A 20,719-nucleotide genomic window follows, 5' to 3' on the forward strand; every position below is an offset into this window, starting at 1 on the left:
GTTACACAATCCTAATCTTGTTATGCAATTGATTGGATCGGACGGGATGCAAACAACTCTACATGGGCACTTTGATAGTTTTACACTCATTAAAAGGTCTTTTACGCATACTCTCCTCCCGAGGATTCCTCCTCTGAATACGACCGTTGCGCAAAGGTTTCTAAGCCGTTCTCGTCGATCGTTGTACACAAGCCCTTTCTCTTCTTCTCCCGTTGCTCCATCTTAATCGTATCATACAGTCCCGTTGGGCCATCCTCCAGGAGCATGTTTCGCTCGGAGAAAGAAGGCTTCATCTGTGTCACATTCTTCAGCAGCAGGAGCGCCGGTGCGTAAAGTACATTGGCGAGGCCCATTCCTAAATTGAGCTGGACGAAGCCCAGGTCGTGCACTATTTGTCCAGCCGCCACGGGCCCCAGGGCATAGGCCACGCAGTAAGAGATGTCTGCGATGGCGTACACGCTGCCATACACTGACACGTGCCGCACGTCCACCAGGAAGCCCAGTGTTGGCAGGAGCGCCGTGTCCACGAAGGCGATGCCAAAACAGATTCCGCACAGCGGGATCATGAGCTGTCCAAAGTTTTTACAGGCTGGCACTGTGCAGGAGCTCGCGCCTATGAAAACCATACCTATAGCCCCGTAAAACCACTGGAGATGAGGGTACTTGGCTGCTAATTTGACAGTGAGATATACACCTAAGACATGAGGGAAGAAGGCAGGGAACCATGTCATGCCGATCTCCCACTGGCTGGAATGCATGGTCTCCTCCATCCAGTTGGCGATAGTTGGCTCGAGGAAGGCAAGAGGGATGTTACAAATGGTCAGAGCACCAGCCACTACAGCTATATAAGGATCAATCATTAGTTTATATATGGGGGTGCCCACTGGCATGTTTTCTCTCTCTCGGTTGGAGAAGGGTTTCAGTACAGTCAGGCACAATATGCCATCAGTGAGACAGATGCAGGCCAGAATCAGGAAGGGCACCCGCTTCCCTGCGAACTCGTAAAGGACCCCTCCAAAGGGGGGCGCCACAAGACTTCCAAAAGAGATGAAAGCCAAGGCAATACCCAGCGCTTTGCTCCTCTCTTTCTCCTCCGTGTACTTGTCTGCGATCAGAGCGATCCCTGAAGTGTCCGCGAAAGCCGAGCCGAGGCCCTGCATGCTGCGCGCCAGGAACAGAGTCGCGTAATTTTCAGCAAAAGCAAAAATAAGGGTGGAGAGAAACATGATGTTGAGACCGATGAAGAGTGGAATATCGTACCCGACCCGGTCTATAAACGTGCCGCTTATCGGGTTCACCAGGAGCTGCAGGATGGCTTTGGAGGCAAAAAGAACGCCGATCTGTAGGTCGAAGTTCCCCTTGGGTACTTTGTGGATGGTGCTGTTAGTGGAGTTGGTGTGCGGTGCAGCAGCTTGGGCTCGATCCGCTGCATTCTGTAGCCCTTCAAGGTAATCGGGTATGATTGGCACAATTACCATGTAAAGCATGTTGTCTAACAAAAGTGCTATACAGACTATCACTAGAATAATCCGTTTCTGCCGCTCTGGCTCTTGGATCACATTGCCCAGTTGTTTAGTTCTTTCGCCCATCTGGGACAGTTTGGACGCGGCAGATTGTGCCAAATTAGTGACTTGTCCCTCTGTGGTCCCCTCCGGCTCCATGATTTTCTCCCTTTCTGTCTCAAGTCCTGTCTTTTGAAAAAGAAATTCGGCTTCCCCCAGTTGATTTGTTTAGAGAATTACGCACGCGTGGCACATCTGTTCTGTCTTTTATTTCGTTTTCTTATCCAGCACCGGGAGCCCTGCTAATGAGCTAGACAACTTTCCTCTGCTTTACCTCTTCTCTGTCCCTTGCGCCGCCCGTCATCGCACGCGCTTTTCCACTCCCGTGACTCGGACTCGTTTTATCCCCGTCGTCCCTAGTTGCTTCATTGTCTCATATCCCGTCATTCAGGTGACGCGCTGGTCCCGGACTGCGCCCACAGGTTGGGGATTCACCTCCAGCTCACAGTGCCGGCTCCATCAGTGCTCTCGCTGTTTTAGGTCCGTCCTCTGCGCCCCTCCGGCTCCCAGATGCTCCCAGCTGTCTCCAGTCACCTGTAACGCTGTGAGCTAAGTCATCATTTCACATCAGCCGGACCGGTTTTTGTCGGCCGTGGAAGGAATACACACTGCAGTTTGTTGACTCCCATAGGTGTCCCCCTCACCCCTCCCATCTTTGCCGATGGCTGTGACGCACAGTCCTGCTGCTCTCCACAAGGTCTTTTATGCTAATTAAATACAAAATCCAGAGTGCGCATTGCTGGCCGGTCACTTGCTTCAGGGCAGAGCCGAGGATGCTTCCTTCAGATGATGCTTTATTTAACCTCGGCGAATTTAAATGACACTTTTCTGCGATTCCATGAAGTCTTAAAGTAGGTCTGCAAATCGGTGAAACTCTCGCACACATTTCGCTTCTCACGCAATAACATTGTGAAACATCTGGTTAATAAACTTGAGCTCAGCAGGAACATTTCAGCAAAGAAACAAAGATGCTCACAGAACAGAACCGTTTCAGCACCGCGCCCCGGCGGACAGCTCCGCACAAGGTGTCCACAAAAGGAGGTTAAAGCGGTGACCTTTAAGTTTAATCTTGTAATCTTTTCAACGTTTTCCCTCTGTGACAGAACCTCTCACTGTATTTTGTGTCTGAAAGCAAGATGTTGGTGTTTTATGGGAGGCGAGTTTAGGTTCAAGCCCCCGCTTCCACACTGCTCAAGTGTAACTGAGCAAAGTACCGAAAGCGCGATCCGGCAAGTCTGATTCGGAGCCGTGTTTTAATCTATTTTACCACTGTGACTCTGTATTGAACCATGCACGAGCCAGATCTTCAAGATTAGTGTTAAAAGACAGAGGAAAAATATGAATTTACCCACAAGTGACAAGATTTCATCCTTATGATCTACCTTTCATTATATCATTAGACTTTAATGCCCATTTCCTCTTACTTTTCAGTCAAAACTTGTTCTTTTGCACAAAATGTTATTACACTGAACTATTCTTTTCTATTTTTTCTTTTGCTCTTGTGAACAAATAGCTTTTGAGAGAATCTTGGAGATTAACTATCATATTTTTATCATCGAGAGATCTCATTTGTTCCGCTTTCATGAGATGGGCGACCAGGGGTTTAAATAAAGCTGGACGCTGCCACCTACCGGTGCAGAAAGGCAACAGCTGTCGCCAACATTTACTGTAGCACGCTCCATGAAACCAATCTACTGATGGGGTTAGATAATTAAATAATAACAAAAGAATCAAATGCAAATCAACTTCTTTAGATGAGTTTCTTGAATAATACATCATAGTAGAGTCTCTCTGTCTCCATGGGCAGAGCTATTGGTTTTTGTCTTTTTGCTTTAGCTGCTCTTATATCTTTCCAGAATAAATAAAACTTGGATACTGACACTAAATGGTTCCTCACCTTTGGCAGGAGGCTGCAGATTGATGATCAGATCTGAAACATCAGACAGAACAGTACTGACATCTAGTGGAGGATGAAGGAACTGGTTTGAAAAAAATTCTGAATCATTGCCCAAAAACCTGATTTGATGGTGACTGATTTTATGAATGTCATCAAGTTAGAGAGAGCTAGCCTACATGTAAATGAAATGATATTTTCACTAATTAATGAAGCCCATATTTGTGTGTTGACATCTTAGATTTCAGTGTTTCTTAAGTTAACAGCTGAAGAGGGATTTTCCCTGTTGGTTTTCTCTCTGGGTGTCATGTGTCCTGGTGCAGCCAGTAGATGTCCTCATATCCTCACACATTTTCACTGAGCAACAGTCAAATTACTTTTCCGATTTCCGGCTTATCATACTTATTAGTCTAGCTTCTTGTTTTATGGAAACATAATTCAGCATTGTATGTTTTGATCAGAGGCCTTTTTCAGCACGTGCAGTGTTGAACAGAAAGTCGATTATATGTAAGACCATTGGTTCCCAAACGTTTTAGTTTGTGGATATTTAAAATGTAGTAGTTCTCCCTGTATCCAACTCATGACAAGAACTGAGAGCAGTTCAACTGAAAAGCAGTTTTCTTGCCTTAGATTCATTCATTTCACTGATTTTGAGCAAAAAAAGAGAAGCAAAAATAACTAGAGGGAAGTTAAAAAACTATTTTGTTTAACATTATTTAAGCTTTTCTTTCTCATAATTTTAATTATGTGAGGGACTCTTCAGAGTTTTTAGGGACCCCTTTTGGAATCCCAACACCCAGGTTAGGAATCATTGTGCAAGACAATCAATAGAATGAACTAATTCATCACCACTGACAAAATATAGGTGCAAACTCTCAGATAGCCACAAGTAAAGAAATAGAGGACAGACACCCAGGCACATACTGAAACGACACACAACCAAGCACAGACAACAGGAATATAAGAATACAGCCACAAAGGTTCAATTTATCGTGCATAAAAAACAATCAACTTAATCAGCCAACACTGATCACCAAAACACAGGAAAGAAATGTCCGTAAAATAAGAACATGAATGTAAAACAACACTGTAAAAGCAGACGGAGACCAAAACAAATAGAAGTCCAGATTATGTCCTCTGAACAAAGTTCAGGTTTCACTGTGTGGGATGAAATACGGAGAACTCTGTGAAGTGTGTGTGACAGGTGGTCTTAAACCTACCTCTGTCTTCACTAAGACCACTCGGTCATTCACCTCAATTCAAACTGAAGCCTGAGAATGGCTTCAAGCTGCCATGAAGGCCTCCTGTCAGTCCAAAACATCTCTCTTTGCCTGAGATATTTTGGGATGTCACCTCTGATGAGACTTTGTAATGGCCAATGAAATGTAGGGAGGGTGGGCGAGCCATCTTTGGCCCTTATGTAACACCTGGCCATTGTGTAGTCCATTTCACCTGATCTAATGGCTGTTTTGTATCTGCCTTTCCATAAGGGCAAGTCAACATGTAGACAGAACACACAAGTTAGCCACTGAAATCAGAAAAAAACTGGGAAAATAATGGTTTTCTTGACATTGGTTCTAGAAGTTCCTGAGAAGTGCAACAGTGTATGATGTATATACACATCAGACAGTTGCATGGAGGTAAAGATGAATATTACTGAAGAGGTCTTGAGTTGAATGCAAAGAATTTAGCTTTAGGCCACAAAGAAACGTTTCATTTCCAGTGTTTTTGAGGCAAATCAGAGAAATCTGGCCTGCTGTTTCCACCGGGAGCTTTATTTTTCGACGTAGACGGGTTAAATCCAGGCAATGTCAGTTAGGAATGTAACCAAAAAGGGGCTCAAAATTTTTCCTGTTTTATTTTTAGCTGAAATGTTACGTCATATTAGCAAGAGAACAGCTTTGATAATCACATTTATTTCCCTCAGTGAACATACTGTAACTGGAGAGCTTAAGCAGAGTCATGAAGGCCGGAACTCTGCGTTGGCTTCTGGTTCACCCAAGAGACGGCTGTGCCCGATCTCTCTCTCTCTCTCACACACACGCACGCACACGCACACGCACGCACACACACACACACACACACACACACACACACACACACACACACACACACAGGAGCAGATGAACAAGCACAAACAACAAACTTTGTTCACTTGTTTTGGCACCTCTCGCTTTAGTTCAGTGTCCTCATGGCTGTGGCCGAGGGCGGAGTCAGCACCGTCCTCATATCTGGATTGGCTGTGTTAGGGGATTAGCATGGTTTTTTTTTGCTGTTTTCCCAGTGATTCTGCTCTGATCTGATTTGAAAGTAGCTCAGGAGATTCAAGATCACCACGTAATCTTGTGCAGTTGCCAAAGTATTAATTTCTAACAGCCAAAACAAAATCCCAAGCCACTGCAGCCAAATGCAGAAAAAATAACCTTGGTGGACCTGAATGATTATAAGTTATTTTTTTTGGAAGGCTGAAATCTGTAAATGACGAAGAGTATTTGAACTTTGATAAAGTTGCCTGCTGCAGTACAGACAGAGAGCAGGACAGAGATACCTTTCGGCACTATGTTAAGGTGTTCTCAATAAATGTAAATTCTTTGCTTAACAGACAACCAAAGTTCACATAGTTTGCATTCCAGCTGTGTGGGAGACGTAGAGAAATCCTTTCTTCACAAAATCCACTGATACCACAGTGGCTAACACTTCAATACAGATAAGAGTCATCAGTAAAAGTAAACAAATATTAGCTGGAGAACAGGAGCCGGTTTTCTGTTTGTGGAAAAACCTTGCATCTCCAGTTTTGGGGGACTTGAATGCTTTTGGTCGGCTGAGGAGAGGAGAGGAAGGAAATAAGGAAGGATACATGGAAGGAAGGTAGAGAAGAGGGGGAAAAACACACACACAGAAGGAATGTAAACAGGAAAGATGCAAAGTAGCAGAGCAAAGTCAGAGTTCATTTTGGATATACAAGACTTTTAGCCATGCTAACAACAGGGATGAGGGATGGCAATGTTTCTTTTTGAAGAAACAACGTCCTGACAACAGATAGATGGATTGCCATGAAATTTAGTACATGCATTCATGTCCCCCCTCAGGGTGAATTGTATTGACTTTGGTCATCCCCTAGCTCTTCATCTCGTGTCATCATCAGGTCTCATTTTAAATTCTGTCTGATACTTTGGCTAATGATCAAATACCTTTGAAACTAATGACATCTCGATGCTAATTGGCAAATGTTAGCATGCTAACCTGGTAGCATGGTAAACATTGCAAACGGCATTTTAGTGTTGTCTTTGTGAGCGTGCTAGCATGCAGCTGTTAGCATTTAGCTCAGAGCAAGCTGTGTCTGAGTAAAGCCTCTCAGAGCTGCATGCTGTAGATGCTTTTGACAGCAGTGTTTGCATAAATAGTTATTTTCCACCTCTGCTGGTTCATGTAATGGAGTGTATGTAAAGCTAACATGTGGCAGCAGAAGTTCAGAGGACATTGTACACCAATGAGGAGCTGGTCCTGTTTATGTAAGTGTCCTGTATGGAAACTCAACAACTCAATGCAGATAGAAATGGAAAGCAATAATTACATATACAGTACATGCTTTAGACGGTGCTGCATGTATATTGCATTTGAAAAGCAAGAAAAATTAATTGATAGGATAATCCGTGTATCTGAATGGATTAGAAGCAACATCACCCCTATACGTGAATCTGTTCATTTAATCAAAGCACAGCCCTGCTGCTTCCAGTGCTGAGTGGGGATTTAAACAATTGATAAGAGAGGAGAAATGCATGTGAAGATCCCATCTCTGTATGAAATAGTGAGTAGAGCATTCCACGTGTGCTTGGGTGGACTCACAACCACCACCAGCAGAGCTCTTTTGATGCATCTCGGCGGCGTTCACTGTTCAGCACAAGCCGCTCTGTGTGTATTTGTGTGTTTGTGTGTGTTAGCGTAAGTCAGGGTGTGAATAGTGAGAAGTGGTCAGAGTGCCGCCACCCCTATACTGGTCAAAGTGAGCGGTTTAATGAATTAAAATAGCGCTTTCTAAAGAGCAGTGACGCACAGCTCCACTTTAATCCAGATTACACTGAAACACTAATCCTGTAAAAATAATGTTTCTTCAAAACAAATATGCTTTTTTTTCTAACATGTAATGCACGAGGTGTGTATTTGATCGTTGTCTTGACTGAATTTGCGTCGTTTCATGCTAATTTGTTCCATGTAGCTCACACTGTTTACGAATGGTGTGATTTCTTAAATTCAATGAATTGATTGGAAGAGCAGCTGTGTTCAGCATTACCATTGATTGTCCTGTGGCTGCTCAACAAGAGCGCATGTGTGTGAGTGTGTGTGAGTGTGTGTGTGTGTGTATGTGCCGTCTTATGGGGTCGGGGGTTATATAACCAGCTTCACGTCTGACAGTAAAGATCACTGATGGAGGGAAGTGTGGTCGATCTGATGCAGCACACGGACAGTTCACCTAGTTTTTGCAACCTGAGTTCAATCTCGATGTGTCTGTCTGATTCTATTAAAAGCTTTGATTCAGAGAATGGCGTCAGTTTGGCAAAATTATGTGCAGCAAATGGATTGTTTACACAAGATTTTTTTTAAGATTAAGAGTCTGTTAAGGGAAGCTGGGGATAGCTGCAGCATCTTTTCTGTTTTCTGGCTTTGCTTCTTTGAGTTACATCTTTTATAATGTAGCATAAATGCTGTATGTTCATTTCTTGTCTCTGAGTTCTTTTGACATCTCCAAATAGAGAGCTGATTATATACGTCTAATTATAAAAAACAATGTTTTTAGTCATGACCAAAAATTATCCTCAGCAGCTGTAACATTGTACCTGCTAAACATGCTACCATCATCGTCGAGCGGCTGGCATGTCTAGAAAAAATGATTAGCTTTGTAACGTGTATTTTTTTTCTGTTAAATCTGCTATCATCTGATTTTGTCTTCATTCTGTTCAACTACCCCAACTCTAGCACTTGTCCACTAGTTCGGTAATACAGCATAACATCAAAATATCATTGACTGCATGTTAATTGCCTCCAGAGTCAGCTGGTTCTCCTAATTTAATTGTAGATGTATTTACTAACTGCACGCAATAGTGAGGGGAGCATCTATACAAAAATCCCATGATCTGTAGCTTGCTGTTGATTGGGTTAACCAGTATCATCCTGCGTTACCTCATCAGCCCCTGTATTATTTTCCATAGTTCCATCTGATTCATATAACTTTCTTTCTGTAACAGTCCTCACTCTCTTTGATTCTCTAGATCTGCTGCACTCGTGGTCATGTTGCTGAGTAATCCTCTCAAAAAGCCTGTATGAAAACTTCACTGGTTGCCCAGACATAATCCTCAGTGAACTCTAAGTACCTGAATATGTTTGATTGTAAGAGAGGGAAAGCCGATGGAAAAAAACAAAACAAAACAAAAAGCAAACTGTGATCTCTTGCCAGACATCTGGATTCAAACTATAATATAATCCAGCAACTATCTGAAGTAAATCTGTGTAGTTTAAATAATTAATCTGTGGACATCTATCAGACATTGGTAAACTCTATGAAGATGGAAAAAACATCTTTTTTAAGTGGTATCTTTGACTCACACATCAGGTATACAAAGTGCTCAAATATTATTGGTTGTGCAATAATTTTACAGCTGTGTAACAGTGGAAGGTTTCGTCATCATTTGTCAAGGTCAAGTAGCCGGTGGCAAAGACAGAAACCCTCCAGAGTTCAGACGTGTCCTGCTTTTGGGTGCCGTTGAACCACCAGAATTAAACGATACAACCTGACTAAATGGAAATGGACCCAGCGATTTGACTGTCGGAGGATGTGGAGGAGGTGAGATCCGCCATTGATTGTTATTAACGGTTCAGTGGACATTAAGGATAAGCTGAGGGCCACTATGAATGCTAAGCCCTGTTTTTTGAAAGGCATGGCTGAACTTTTATCCGTGACTGATAATCTTGGAAAACCATGCTGGCCATTGTGGATTCCTCCTGTGACTCCCATGCTAGGCTTAGCATAGAGCCTGTTAGCCTCCATCTGCTCCAAATTCTAAGTCAGCTAGCCACTGGTCCAGCCTTTTCCCTAGGAACAGCCTTCCTGGTGACTCCCAGAAGTCTCCTTTCTGGGGGACCAGGCCTTCACAAGGGTCCCTGACATGCTGCCTCCCCTGACATCCAGCTCCCTGGTCTCTTTTCTACTGGACCTTGCTCTGGAGCAAGACTGCACCCAGGCTGCAAGCCTTGAGCCTACTGGTCAGTCGGCTAGCATGAAACCAGACAGTTCCCCGCCTGATCCTGCCCTGGAGCTGCCCTCTGGGAAACCCTCCGCGACGAAGTGGGATTCCTGCTGACGTCACGCATCTCAGTCGCCCAACTCCTTGTCCTCATGTCTGCCCGGCAGCTTTATGAAGATTGACTGGGCTAATTATAGAAAACATATTTATTTCCTTTTGTTTGCTTTTTGTGTCCTCTCTCCAAATGCCTGAAGGAGTTTACACAGTCACCAGCATATTCAGATATCACGGCAGGCTTTTATTCTTGCGGTGTCAGAAAATACACAACGTTTCCTCTTTCCAGTAATGTTTGCCACAGTTTTAATTTAGCTTCAAATGATTTCCCGTTTGAATGCAGAGAGCTGAGAAGCTGCTAGAGCTTGAGGTTCAGCTCAGAGAGCTGCTTGGTGATGTCCACCATGAAAGCCAAATCACACACAGACACTTGCTATCACTGAGTGTCCAAGTCAGGTTTTCCTTCATCTCTGTGAATAAAGGAATGAAAATTCTAGACAGACCGACACTTTGAAGCAATGTTTCTTTGCCTGGAGCTGCTCCTCTGCAGCAGCAGCAGCAGCAGCAGCAGCAGCAGGACGCTCGTGTTGGGTGTGTTGCTGTCACGAAGCACTCTCAAGGATATGTTAGTCTAATTTTATGTTATTTTCTTGCATTGCTGAAACAAAGTAATTGCCAGAGAATTCATTTTTGATTTTCGAGGTACTGTTTTGTATATATTAATTGCCTTGCAGGCCAAGTTATGTACAACTTATTTAATGTACAGTTTCTCAGTCAGCGATACTTTGCCATTCTGATCTCTGGAGAAAGTGATAAACAATTAACTGAAACTGCTATTTCAGTTTGAAGCTAAGTTTATTTTTCTAATTATTTATTGCATAATGTTCTTTGACACTCTAAAAGTCCATTTGATTGGCAGCTGATCATGTTGGCCTGCAGCTGTTTAGGAAGTGGGGTCAAATTAACTCTTCCCGCCAGATGACGGCTCCATATGTCCACCAGTGTCTGGGGACTTTGATGTTCACGTCATGAAGGTTCCAGTGGACGATTTATTTTGACTATAATGAAAATAATCTTCTCAGGACTGATGCATGAAGAAAGATTTTAGAAAAGTCAAATCCGTAGTGTTTTTCTGCAGATGACTGAATTAGCTTGAATAAATAAGAATGATGCTGATGGCAAAAGGGACTGGGTTTGACTGCTGCATGTGTCATTACCGCATAATTATGCAACAACCCACTCCACTGACAGGCTGTTGTCAATTAATCTGCTTAGAATCACCAACTGGGGGCTTCTGCTGTATGTTGTAACCTCTTCATCATGCCGGTTGGACGTTTGCTTTGCTTTAATTGCGCGGACACACATCCAGTGGTGGAAAAACTCTGATCATTCTCGTAAGTAAGAGTAGCAATACCACAAATTCTCTGTTGCAAGTGAAAGTCATTCATTCAAAAATTGAACAAAAGTAGTAACATCAAAACCCACACTTTAGGCATTAATGTCCACATAAATGTAACCTTGTTGGTAAAGGCTAGGTTCATTTTTAACCACTTTATTTACTTTACATGCTACTGGATATCTTAATCTGTAATGATGCATCATAATTAATTTTCTGATTCTGTTTTTTTTATTAATAATCTGAAACTGCAAAGCAACTAAAGCTTTAGTGGAGTAAATAGTACAATATAAAAATAGTATAATATGCTTCCCTCGTAGTATAATGCAGCATAAAGTAGCAGAAAGTGGAATCACTCACTGACTTACAAGAACTTTGTAAGAATTAAATGAAAGCTTTCCAGCTCTACACACATCAGTGTCATTTGAATAGATATTACAAAGCATCCTCTCAGTTAGTGGTTAACACGCTTTAGATCAGATTTCAAATTTGAAAGGGCCATTTCAATTTTTTACAACATCCTTTGATGTTGGGCCACATAGGTCACACTAACCTCGAATGCAATGGCTGGAGCTGTTTCTCTTTGCCGAGTCTCTTCAGATGCCTGTCTGATGTCTGGTGGCGGCGAGGATGATGACGCTGCCCTCAGCTGATTTTCCAGGTTTGGGTCAGTCGGTCTTGAGTCTTTGCAAGAAGCCTGCCTGAAGATTGTTGCTTTGCAGCTCAGTGAAGTTGTGTTTTAAATTCTCGGAGACATCAGCTGGTACCACATTAAACAGTGAAGCAAATATATTAAATATTAATGTGTCATTAAACCCCTCTCCAAACGCCTGAAGGAGTTTACACAGTCACCAGCATATCCAGATGTCACAGGAGGCTTTTGTTTTTGCACATTGGCAAATACAAAGTGTTTCCTCTTTCCAGTTGTATATGCCACAATATGAATTTACCTCAGGTTTTTCCTTCATCTCTCTGAATTATACCAGACAAACTGACACTTTGGAACAGTTTTACGTTGCCTGGCTGTAGCTGCGCCTCGGCAGCAACAAGGCACATCAGCCGCTTCGTGCATGTTGCATTCATTGACCACTTGGAAGAACTTTTTAGTCTGTATATGACTGACAAAAATGAATTGACTTTCAGGCTGTATCAAATGGTCTTGCAGCCTGTATACGTTTTGGAGGACCGAGGTTCCTCCTCAAAGTGTTAGATGGATCCTGCTGCTTTTTTGACTATGAACAAAACACAAAAACACACAGAATCGAGACACTTTCAATACTTTATTAATTATCCATGAATTGCTGAATCTTTGCAGGTTGTTGTTATTTTACGTTAATCACTCTGTGGAAGATCACTTTCTGTACATTATGAACAGAAAATGGACAGATGGAGAGAGTGGATGAAGTTTACAGCATTTTGTAGGGTCCAGATAACTGTACAAAATCTATATATAACAACACTGTGCAGAATAATAATTGTCACCTGGGCTCCTAACATCTGGAGTCCAGATACTCACCATGAATGAATCTTTAATGAATTCAGAGCTTTACACAGAAGCTATTTATTCTACATGGGAAGGTTTGGGTGTGAATGGGCCTGCTGAGGGTGTACATTATTTGTCATGAATCACATGCATGCGCCATAGTATAGAAACTGGATCTGTTAAAGCATCCCATATGTTTAAAAAGCCATCCACGGCTCTTGTTACGGAGTTATTCAGTTTCAGAACATACTCCACTCTGACCCCAGATCTGATCAGGTTCGTTGCATATTGATGGCATTTTCCTATTTTCTACCAATTCGTCATGCTACATTCAGACGACAGAGTGAACTACTTGGTTTTTGAAACCTACTGAAAGAACATTGATTATATGATAACCAGTATGTTATTGTGTATTGTCTGACACTCTCATTAGACAACACATTTCAAGGAAATGTCAAAGATGTTTCTAAGCTCAGAGATGTTAGAAAACAAAATCATACATGAAGAAACATAACATTTATATTCTTATAATAATTATTGCTAATATGCACAATTAAATTGGTAAATTAAATAATGTCTAAGTCATAAAGGAAGGAGCACTGAGGAGCAACCATATCTTATTACATTTAGCCTAATCTAAATCAAGAATATACCATTCAAATGTTACATAAATACCAACAACTCATTCTGACATGTCTTATTTGGATGCTGTTTAACTGTCGCTCAGATTTCTGTCTTTATTTCATTCTCACATCTGGAGGCGAGGAACACATCCAGTTAATCTACAGACTACTGACTAATCTCTACCTTGTGGTGGGGGCTGCGTTTTGAAGAATGGTCCTCTTGTTTCGAGGATTAGCACACTTGTACTCTGGATACAGAGATCACTCACGACTTTACGGAACAAAGTCATGTCATGCACACACTTTCGCATTTCACCGACAGGCACAGTGAACAGGGAAGGATGCCTTCCAACTGTCGCAGAGAGGCCACAAACATAATCAATCTGTAGCATGAATCCCCTGTTAGAAGTTTCAGGTTTTATCTTTTAGCTTTTTTGTTTCCACTCATGTATTTTAGGGTCTTCCCACCTGGACTATATGATAGAGACGGGAATCTTTAGAGAGGAAATCTTGGCTGATGAGGGGTAATTTTGCCCTGAAGGCATGCTAACGTATGATTGATAGAGCTCAGATGGCTGCTGTTTGGCGACAAAGATGTTGGCTGGTGGAAAGCTATTTATACCTTGCTTCAGCTAAAAGAAAAGTATTGCTACATGGATTTTTAAGGCAAACACCTGATGTTTTTTTAAAAGATTAAATGCCAATATTTGCCAAAGTGTACATAATCTGGTTTGAAGCGTCTCAAATTACTGTCTTTGTCAGACTGTTATAAATGAACCTTGGCACTAGCAATATTTCTGCATCACGGGTGACGTCTATTTACAGAAAGCACCTCTTGAAATGAACTTGAAAATTAAAGTCATCCCCTTCTTAATGAAAGAAATTACATTAAATTTCAAATTGATGTGTGAGAAAACCAGAGAAATCACGTGTTTGTGACAGAAGTAGCCAAGTCCAACTCTGTTGTTCTTGTTGCATTTACTACATGAAATACTGCTGCAATTAATAGTCCCTCCCAAGAGGAATTGTTTGGACGTGTTCAGTTGTGTTCACTTTCAGCAGCTTACAAGTTACAAGTCATTTCAAAATGCCCCACCCCCCCCCCCCCCCAAATTCATAAAGGACATAGGCTACAACCACAGAAACAAAGGACAACAAATCCGTGACGGATGTTTACAAGGGACAATGGCTACCACTGTTCAAGACAACACATGCACGTACACTCACTGACAGAAACATCTAGCTACCTGTGAGAAACCACCAGGACAGTGAATGTGTGGAATTATTGCATGCTTTGTTTATTTGGACTTGTTCTCAATTTGAGGCACATCAATCTTTTCCCCGGTGAGGAACTGCCAGATGCCTCCTCTGTAGTTCTCATTTCCCAAAGCATACAGGAAGACGTTGAAGGTGGGAGAGGTCTTAGCCAGGATGGGAGCCATCTGTAGAGACGGGCACGAGGCAACAAGGTTGTTAGTGCTCAGAAGACCCCGCGGAGACTTACAGAGTCTCATGAAAATGCACTAAAATATAGTCATGAAGCTTGTTCAGCTAATTATATTACAGTTAAAAATCATTCTGATCATTGATGAAAATGATGCTATCTGCCACAGTGTCTTTATGATACTACCACAGTCAGAAATCTTTATATTTTACAAATAGGGACTTTAACATTTAAGATATTTAACAATATATGTATGTCCAACATGTGACTATGAGCATCTTATGAGCTGCATTTCAATATCCGTACATTAAAATGTTTGAATTATAGTGGAGGGTTTTTGTGTGCGTGTATGTACTGGCTGTCGTTACCATTCTGAGCTTGGGAGAGACCAGGTTGGCATTCTCCACAGCGGCGTAGAAAGCCAGGATACCATAGGGGCCCCAGCAGAGCAGCATGGTCTTAAGAGGAGTGTTGGGGTTGAACTATAGAGGAGAATTGATACAGAGAGAGAGAAGTGGGGCAGAGCAGGATAAACAAGGAGGAAACAGAGAGAGGGAGAGAGGATCAGAACAAGAGTGATTAATCACAGATCAGCCATAAAGAGTGGAGGAGGACTTGTGTCATGAGGTTTTATTACTCGGGGGCGAGTCACACGCCGGGGATCATGCCGGGAGAAAAACAGTACCTGTGTTAAGATCTTTCTCCCTCAGCTAGAAAGCAGAAACAGCTAGCCAGTTAAAGGGGAAGGCTGCTGTAATCCAGGGGTCAAATGAGACATTATTGTCAGAGTGCACACATACAGAGCCACTTTTAAGAGTTCCTTTATTTTGCCAGTTGGGAAATTATTTTACACTCTATGCAAATCTCCAACTTCATGCTGTTGTGGCTGCACCTTCCATAAAATAGAAATACTCTTGATTTATTGCATTATTTTATTCCCCCCAAGCAAAACCTGACCCATTTGTTATCTTTGGAAACCTTGAGATCTCTATTAAAATTGAAAATTCAATTCTGTGGTTTGAGTGAAACTTGCCTGCACGGCATGGGAGAAGTCCTGACTGGAAGCCAGTTACAGGGGCGTTTAAAGATATTCACGAAACAGCATCTGACACGACTTGTCATCACTTCCATCTGGACAAATGTATCCTTTCAGGTTTTTATGTCATACATGCCATGTGCTTGACACATTGGTCAGTGTGTGATTATACATTACGTTACGTTACGTACATTACGTACATTACATAATTGCATTGTTCTGGTGGAGAGCTTGGCGTCTCTACTCTGTGGCCTTTATGCTTGTAATGAAAGTGTCTCCGGCCAACTCAGATGACTGTGAGTAATGGGCTTATGCAACCTAAAGAGAGGCAACCTGATTCAGCCCTGAGGAACTTCACTACTGAACTCTATTCACAGATACATTGTTCTTTTCGCCACACACCAGCTACTGTCTGCATTCCCAGCTGAAGTGCCTGGTCTTTCCCCTGTGGTGATGACCTATATAGTGCTCCCCATTCACTGTCTGTTTTGTTGCTCTGAATGAGGACCACGTGAGGACGATGTGCTTACACTCAGAAGAGATGAAATAGATGTCAAATTCAGGGCAATTCCTCTGATTCCTTTCAGTGGGTGACTTCAAAGCAGGAAGAAATCTTTATGTGGATTGCATATTTGTAAGGATTTGTGCATTGGCTGTTATGACTGCCAGTGTCTTGGATTTAGTCACTTCTATATTCCTCTGCATCATGCATGCGATTAAATTTGGATTTGGAGCAACTGCGGCAAAACAGAGCCAACTTGAAGTGTGCACATCTACATCACTTCAGCGTTTTCTGTGGCTGTATGTAGGTGGAGTTGGTGGATCTATTATCTTTTACTTTACTTACCCTGGGGTTTCCAGTCTTCTTGAATTTCTGTGCAATGGACTGGTAAGAGGACATGACAACAAACACCTGGATGGCCATGTTGAAGATGCTCATGGGGATCAAGTAGGACACGTAGTTTCTGTGGAGAGAAAAGTGCACAAATGGCTCAGTGTAAACTACTCCCAGTGAAGGACAGTGAACACAAAAACATCTATATTTATATTTCTAGCAGTGCAGGAGTATGTGCATGCACAGTACCTGTCTCCCTTGCTGTAGTCCAGAGTGCAGCAGGTCCTGAGGGGCTCGTAGTCATACTCTCCCCAGCCGATGAGGGGCATGGCAGACCAGAAGGCAGTGAAGAGCCAGACAAACACAGCCAGAGTGATGGCGCTGCTCCACTGCAGCTTTGTCCCTGACAAGAGCAAGGCGAGAACATTCATCACTGCTTTTTCCACGCCTCCGACAACATGAGACGACTGCACATTTTTCTCAATCTGGTAAAAGTCACGCTGCTACTGAAGCAATTTGTTTTAACGTGTTTATACCAGAATAACGAGCTGTCTAACGAGCACAGTAAATCATATGAAAACTGCAGGTCAGCCGTAGTCACTTCCTCCTACCCTTCTACCCTGCTATTAGTGATGGCTAAAAATAGCAGTATCTCAGTGTTGGAATATCATAACAAGAAAATTATTTCTACGAGCACTCAAGCCCCCCCTCGGTCGCAGTTTTAGCACCATTCACTCATCTGCTTATAACAACTGCTCTGATTGTTCTGTTAACAGGATTCACGTCAGAACAGTTTGTGGCAGTCTCAAAGACAACAGGCCACTTGTTGACCAGCTGGCCTCTCCAGAAAAGCAGGAGGTCTTAAGATCGGCTGGAGACTGGAATCATAAATCTGTTGTGTGTGTGCGTGAGAGAGAGAGAACCCGTGCTCTGCGAGAGAGGGAAAGCAGAGCGTCTTTGGTTGTGACTGTGCATGACCTACTGGGCGGGGACAGGAGCAGGTGGAAACTTACTGGTGCAATACTGGTGGTATCTGTCCCAGGCGATGGCGGCCACGAAGTGGATGCTGGCGAGGGCAGTCATGAAGCCCTGGAAACCGTGAGTCTGGCATCCTTCAGAGCCATAAGGCCAGTACCTGGAGACAGAGGGTGTGCTCGTATATTCATTCATTCGTCTCAATTGTAAAAATGAACAGTTTATTCTCATGACCTCACACACAAACTTATGAAAATAAAACCTGCAGCCACTCAATGAATTTGCTTATTTCAGATTGTGGGTCTGCATTTAAAACTTAAATAACAATAATAGTGGTTATAATAATCCCTGGACTCGTGCATAATGAGAGCAGCATCTCTCATCTCCTGATTACAGCTTGGAAATCCTCTGTACATTATGACATGAGCTTTAGCGGCGTATTGACCGCTCCTCCCCTCTCCAGCTTTGATCGTTCCTCCCTGTATCGATTATAAGTTCCCGTGTCGATTATTCACCTCGAGGTCAGTTTTATGTCGCATTATTTCCTCACTGCATTTCGTAAGGCCACATACAATCGATACTCCTTACGAAAGGGGGTGGTTACATCACTCACCTCAGGAAGCTGGAGAAAGCGGCGACGGTGGCGTTCATGGAGATGCCAATATCAGCCATCGCCAAGCTGAACACCAGGAAATTGCTGGGGGTCCTCAGCTCTCTCACTTTGAGGAAAGCGACGATTGTCACCGCATTCAAAAAGAAGCCCAGCAGACCTTCAAGCGGCAGAGATAGAAATGAGTATCATGAATGAGGGCAGTGTGCGGCGGTGAATGGGAATCAGGGCGCACACCGTTGCTGTGAGCGCCACACGCAGCACGTATCAAGATGCGTGTAAACACACTCTTTTCGAACAGCGACATTTCTTCGTTTGCAGGCTATAAGCAAAGCTTAATTTGGGAGTTTACAGCGAAAGCTGCGGCTCCTTCCTCCCGCAACATCGTGCTGCCAGCGCCCGGGTGGCGTCGGGTCCTGTCATAGGTTAATGCGGCGCAGGGCGCAGCCCTCGCAGCCTCGCAGCATTTGGCTGAATTCCAGCACAAAAGGAAAACACTCACCCTCCACCAGCAGACACGATCCCAGGGAGAACACATCGAAGTCGGAGAAGCCCTCCGGTAAAGGGTACGACGAGACCATCCTGAAGCCGATTTGACACAACAAAGTGCAGCTGTCACAGACTTTTCGCTCCTCTCTGTCCGATCCTTTACGATGTGCCTCAGTGTGACCGGAGGGAGTCCGCTTTTAAAGGGGCATTTCACGTGAAAAGCATGCACTTTATTATGTAAACCCCCCCGCTCTCTCTCGCCCCAATCCGTGCAGGAATGTCTTAATGAACATAACCGCACAAACGCAACCCTTAATGCGTATTTGCCCACCGCAACAGCAAAGCCCTCAATTAGTTACACAACAAGCCTTTGTGTGTGTCTGCGTCCCGGTGAGGATGCAGCCAGTGCTGATGTCAAATGATGCGTCGCTTTAAGGAGAGACAACAACAGGTGTCTATAGCACCTCAGCCTTACACGAAGACTGCACTCACATTTCTTATGAAAACAAAGCCTCCGGCCATATTATCATTCCTCAGTTACTGTCACGATAGCACTATGCTGACACTTCCATGTTTTTTTTGTTTTTTTGTTTTTGTTTTTTGCAGGTTGAGTGTTTGGTTCATGTTGTATCCAGAGGCTACAGTGTCAAAAATACACACGTGAATGTATGTGAAAGACATGTGGAGTATGCTCTTGCTCTGCATGCAAAATACTTCCAGCCCTCTGTTTGCACACGTCAATGCCCTGCAGCTCATGCACAGTTTATTAGTTTATTATTATTCAACATCATCATATTAATAATTTAAGTAAAATGTATGTGGTGTGTAGTGTTATGTTATGTGTTATAGTAGCCCTGCCCATTTGCTGATTAGTGACACAAACTGATTCTTGTTGCACTACAGAGGGTCCATATGAGTAATGTAGATATGTACCTTTAGGTCTATTAATCCTTCGTCCCATATGACAGGACTCAGTTTTGACTGACGGATGTGAAATTGGGCACGTCAGCGTTTGCTTTGTTGTCGTTTTGGCAGGGAATAAAACTTTTGATAGACACACTGACCTCAAGAGATTAAAGCAACTGCGGCATCTGCCTGAAATGATAGAGAACAAAACAAAATTGCACTTTTGGAGCTGCAGACACAACAAATGTCAACAGAAGCTTGATTCAGTCTGAGGTTTCCTGTGTGATTGTTGGGGGGGAGGGGTGCGTGTGTGGTATACAATAAAAGCCTGTGTTTCAATTCACCTTTCGCTGATCAGCAAGTGTGCAAATTACATGAAATCCAGCCATCATCCACAGCCTACGATGGATCCGTCATGTTTCAGTTGCGACATCATTTGCAGCTTTTCATGCCACAGGGCTAGAGGGGATACAATCCTGACATTGTGTGGCCAAAGTCTGATTTCAGTCTCAGGATTATGAGATCAGGAATGTTGGGAAATATAGGTGAACATGTGTAAAGTGCTAAATCATACTGAAGTGCAAATGCTCAAGATCCAGTATATGCTTGTATTTTTATTTACATCCTACTAAAAACAACTGGCTAATTCTGTGTATTCATTTCAGAGCCTGTGTCACAACAACAAGAAGACTTACCACTGAACTCTATCTTTTGAATTATGTTGAAACATGGTAACGCTGTGACAGTCGGCTGAATTTCTTACATTGGTCTTGTGATGTTGAAGAAAAAGAGATAAAAATCCCTGCGTCCTTGGTTGACCCCAGTGGGAGTCTACGTGTGCAGTTGTCAAATTTTCGCGAGGGCGAAATTTGCTCTTAAAATTGGTCACACCCAATGAAAGCACTTCTTTGCTTTCATAAATTATCCCGTTCAAGGTTAGATAAGGTGAGAAATTATCTCAGAAGTGTAAAGAAACACTGGCACAAAGAAGTGTGTACAATGCTAATGGGTATTTTGATGGCTCTCTGCTGAAGACATTGTGCATTGAAATGAACTCAAGTCAGTCATAACATTGTGTGATGCAGCAAACACTCCAAAATCCTGTTTATTTTAATGTTGATTCAGCGTATCTGTTGTTATGAGACTTGCACACTAAGAATGACTTCGCACCTT

The 20,719-nt window shown here is 42.9% G+C and overlaps 2 protein-coding genes across 2 annotated transcripts; both read right to left on the reverse strand.

Annotated features, from left to right (window-relative positions):
- Window positions 1–101: 101 nt before the first annotated feature.
- On the reverse strand, window positions 102–1,661 carry slc18a3a (solute carrier family 18 member 3a). Its single transcript, XM_041948152.1, has one exon. The coding sequence runs from the start codon at window positions 1,659–1,661 to the stop codon at window positions 102–104; it is 1,560 nt and encodes a 519-aa protein (XP_041804086.1).
- A 12,754-nt stretch (window positions 1,662–14,415) lies between these two features.
- Window positions 14,416–18,811, reverse strand: rgra (retinal G protein coupled receptor a). Its single transcript, XM_041947956.1, has 7 exons — window positions 18,654–18,811; window positions 18,155–18,311; window positions 17,580–17,701; window positions 16,816–16,969; window positions 16,579–16,696; window positions 15,064–15,177; window positions 14,416–14,693 (listed from the first exon to the last, which is right to left on the reverse strand). The coding sequence occupies exons 1-7, from the start codon at window positions 18,730–18,732 to the stop codon at window positions 14,550–14,552; spliced, it is 888 nt and encodes a 295-aa protein (XP_041803890.1). The 5' UTR covers window positions 18,733–18,811; the 3' UTR covers window positions 14,416–14,549.
- Between the last annotated feature and the right edge of the window lie 1,908 nt (window positions 18,812–20,719).

Source organism: Chelmon rostratus, chromosome 11 (assembly GCF_017976325.1).
Source record: "Chelmon rostratus isolate fCheRos1 chromosome 11, fCheRos1.pri, whole genome shotgun sequence".
In the NCBI taxonomy this organism is placed as follows: Eukaryota; Metazoa; Chordata; class Actinopteri; order Chaetodontiformes; family Chaetodontidae; genus Chelmon; species Chelmon rostratus.

Excerpts from the sequence above, each read along its gene's own strand:
- rgra (XM_041947956.1), bottom strand. The coding sequence starts at position 18,732 with ATGGTCTCGTCGTACCCTTTACCGGAGGGCTTCTCCGACTTCGATGTG. Across the intron at positions 17,702-18,154 it reads GCTTTCTCCAGCTTCCTGAG|GTACTGGCCTTATGGCTCTG; the intron begins GTGAGTGATGTA and ends CTCTGTCTCCAG. Across the intron at positions 16,697-16,815 it reads GACTACAGCAAGGGAGACAG|AAACTACGTGTCCTACTTGA; the intron begins GTACTGTGCATG and ends TTCTCTCCACAG.
- slc18a3a (XM_041948152.1), bottom strand. The coding sequence starts at position 1,661 with ATGGAGCCGGAGGGGACCACAGAGGGACAAGTCACTAATTTGGCACAA.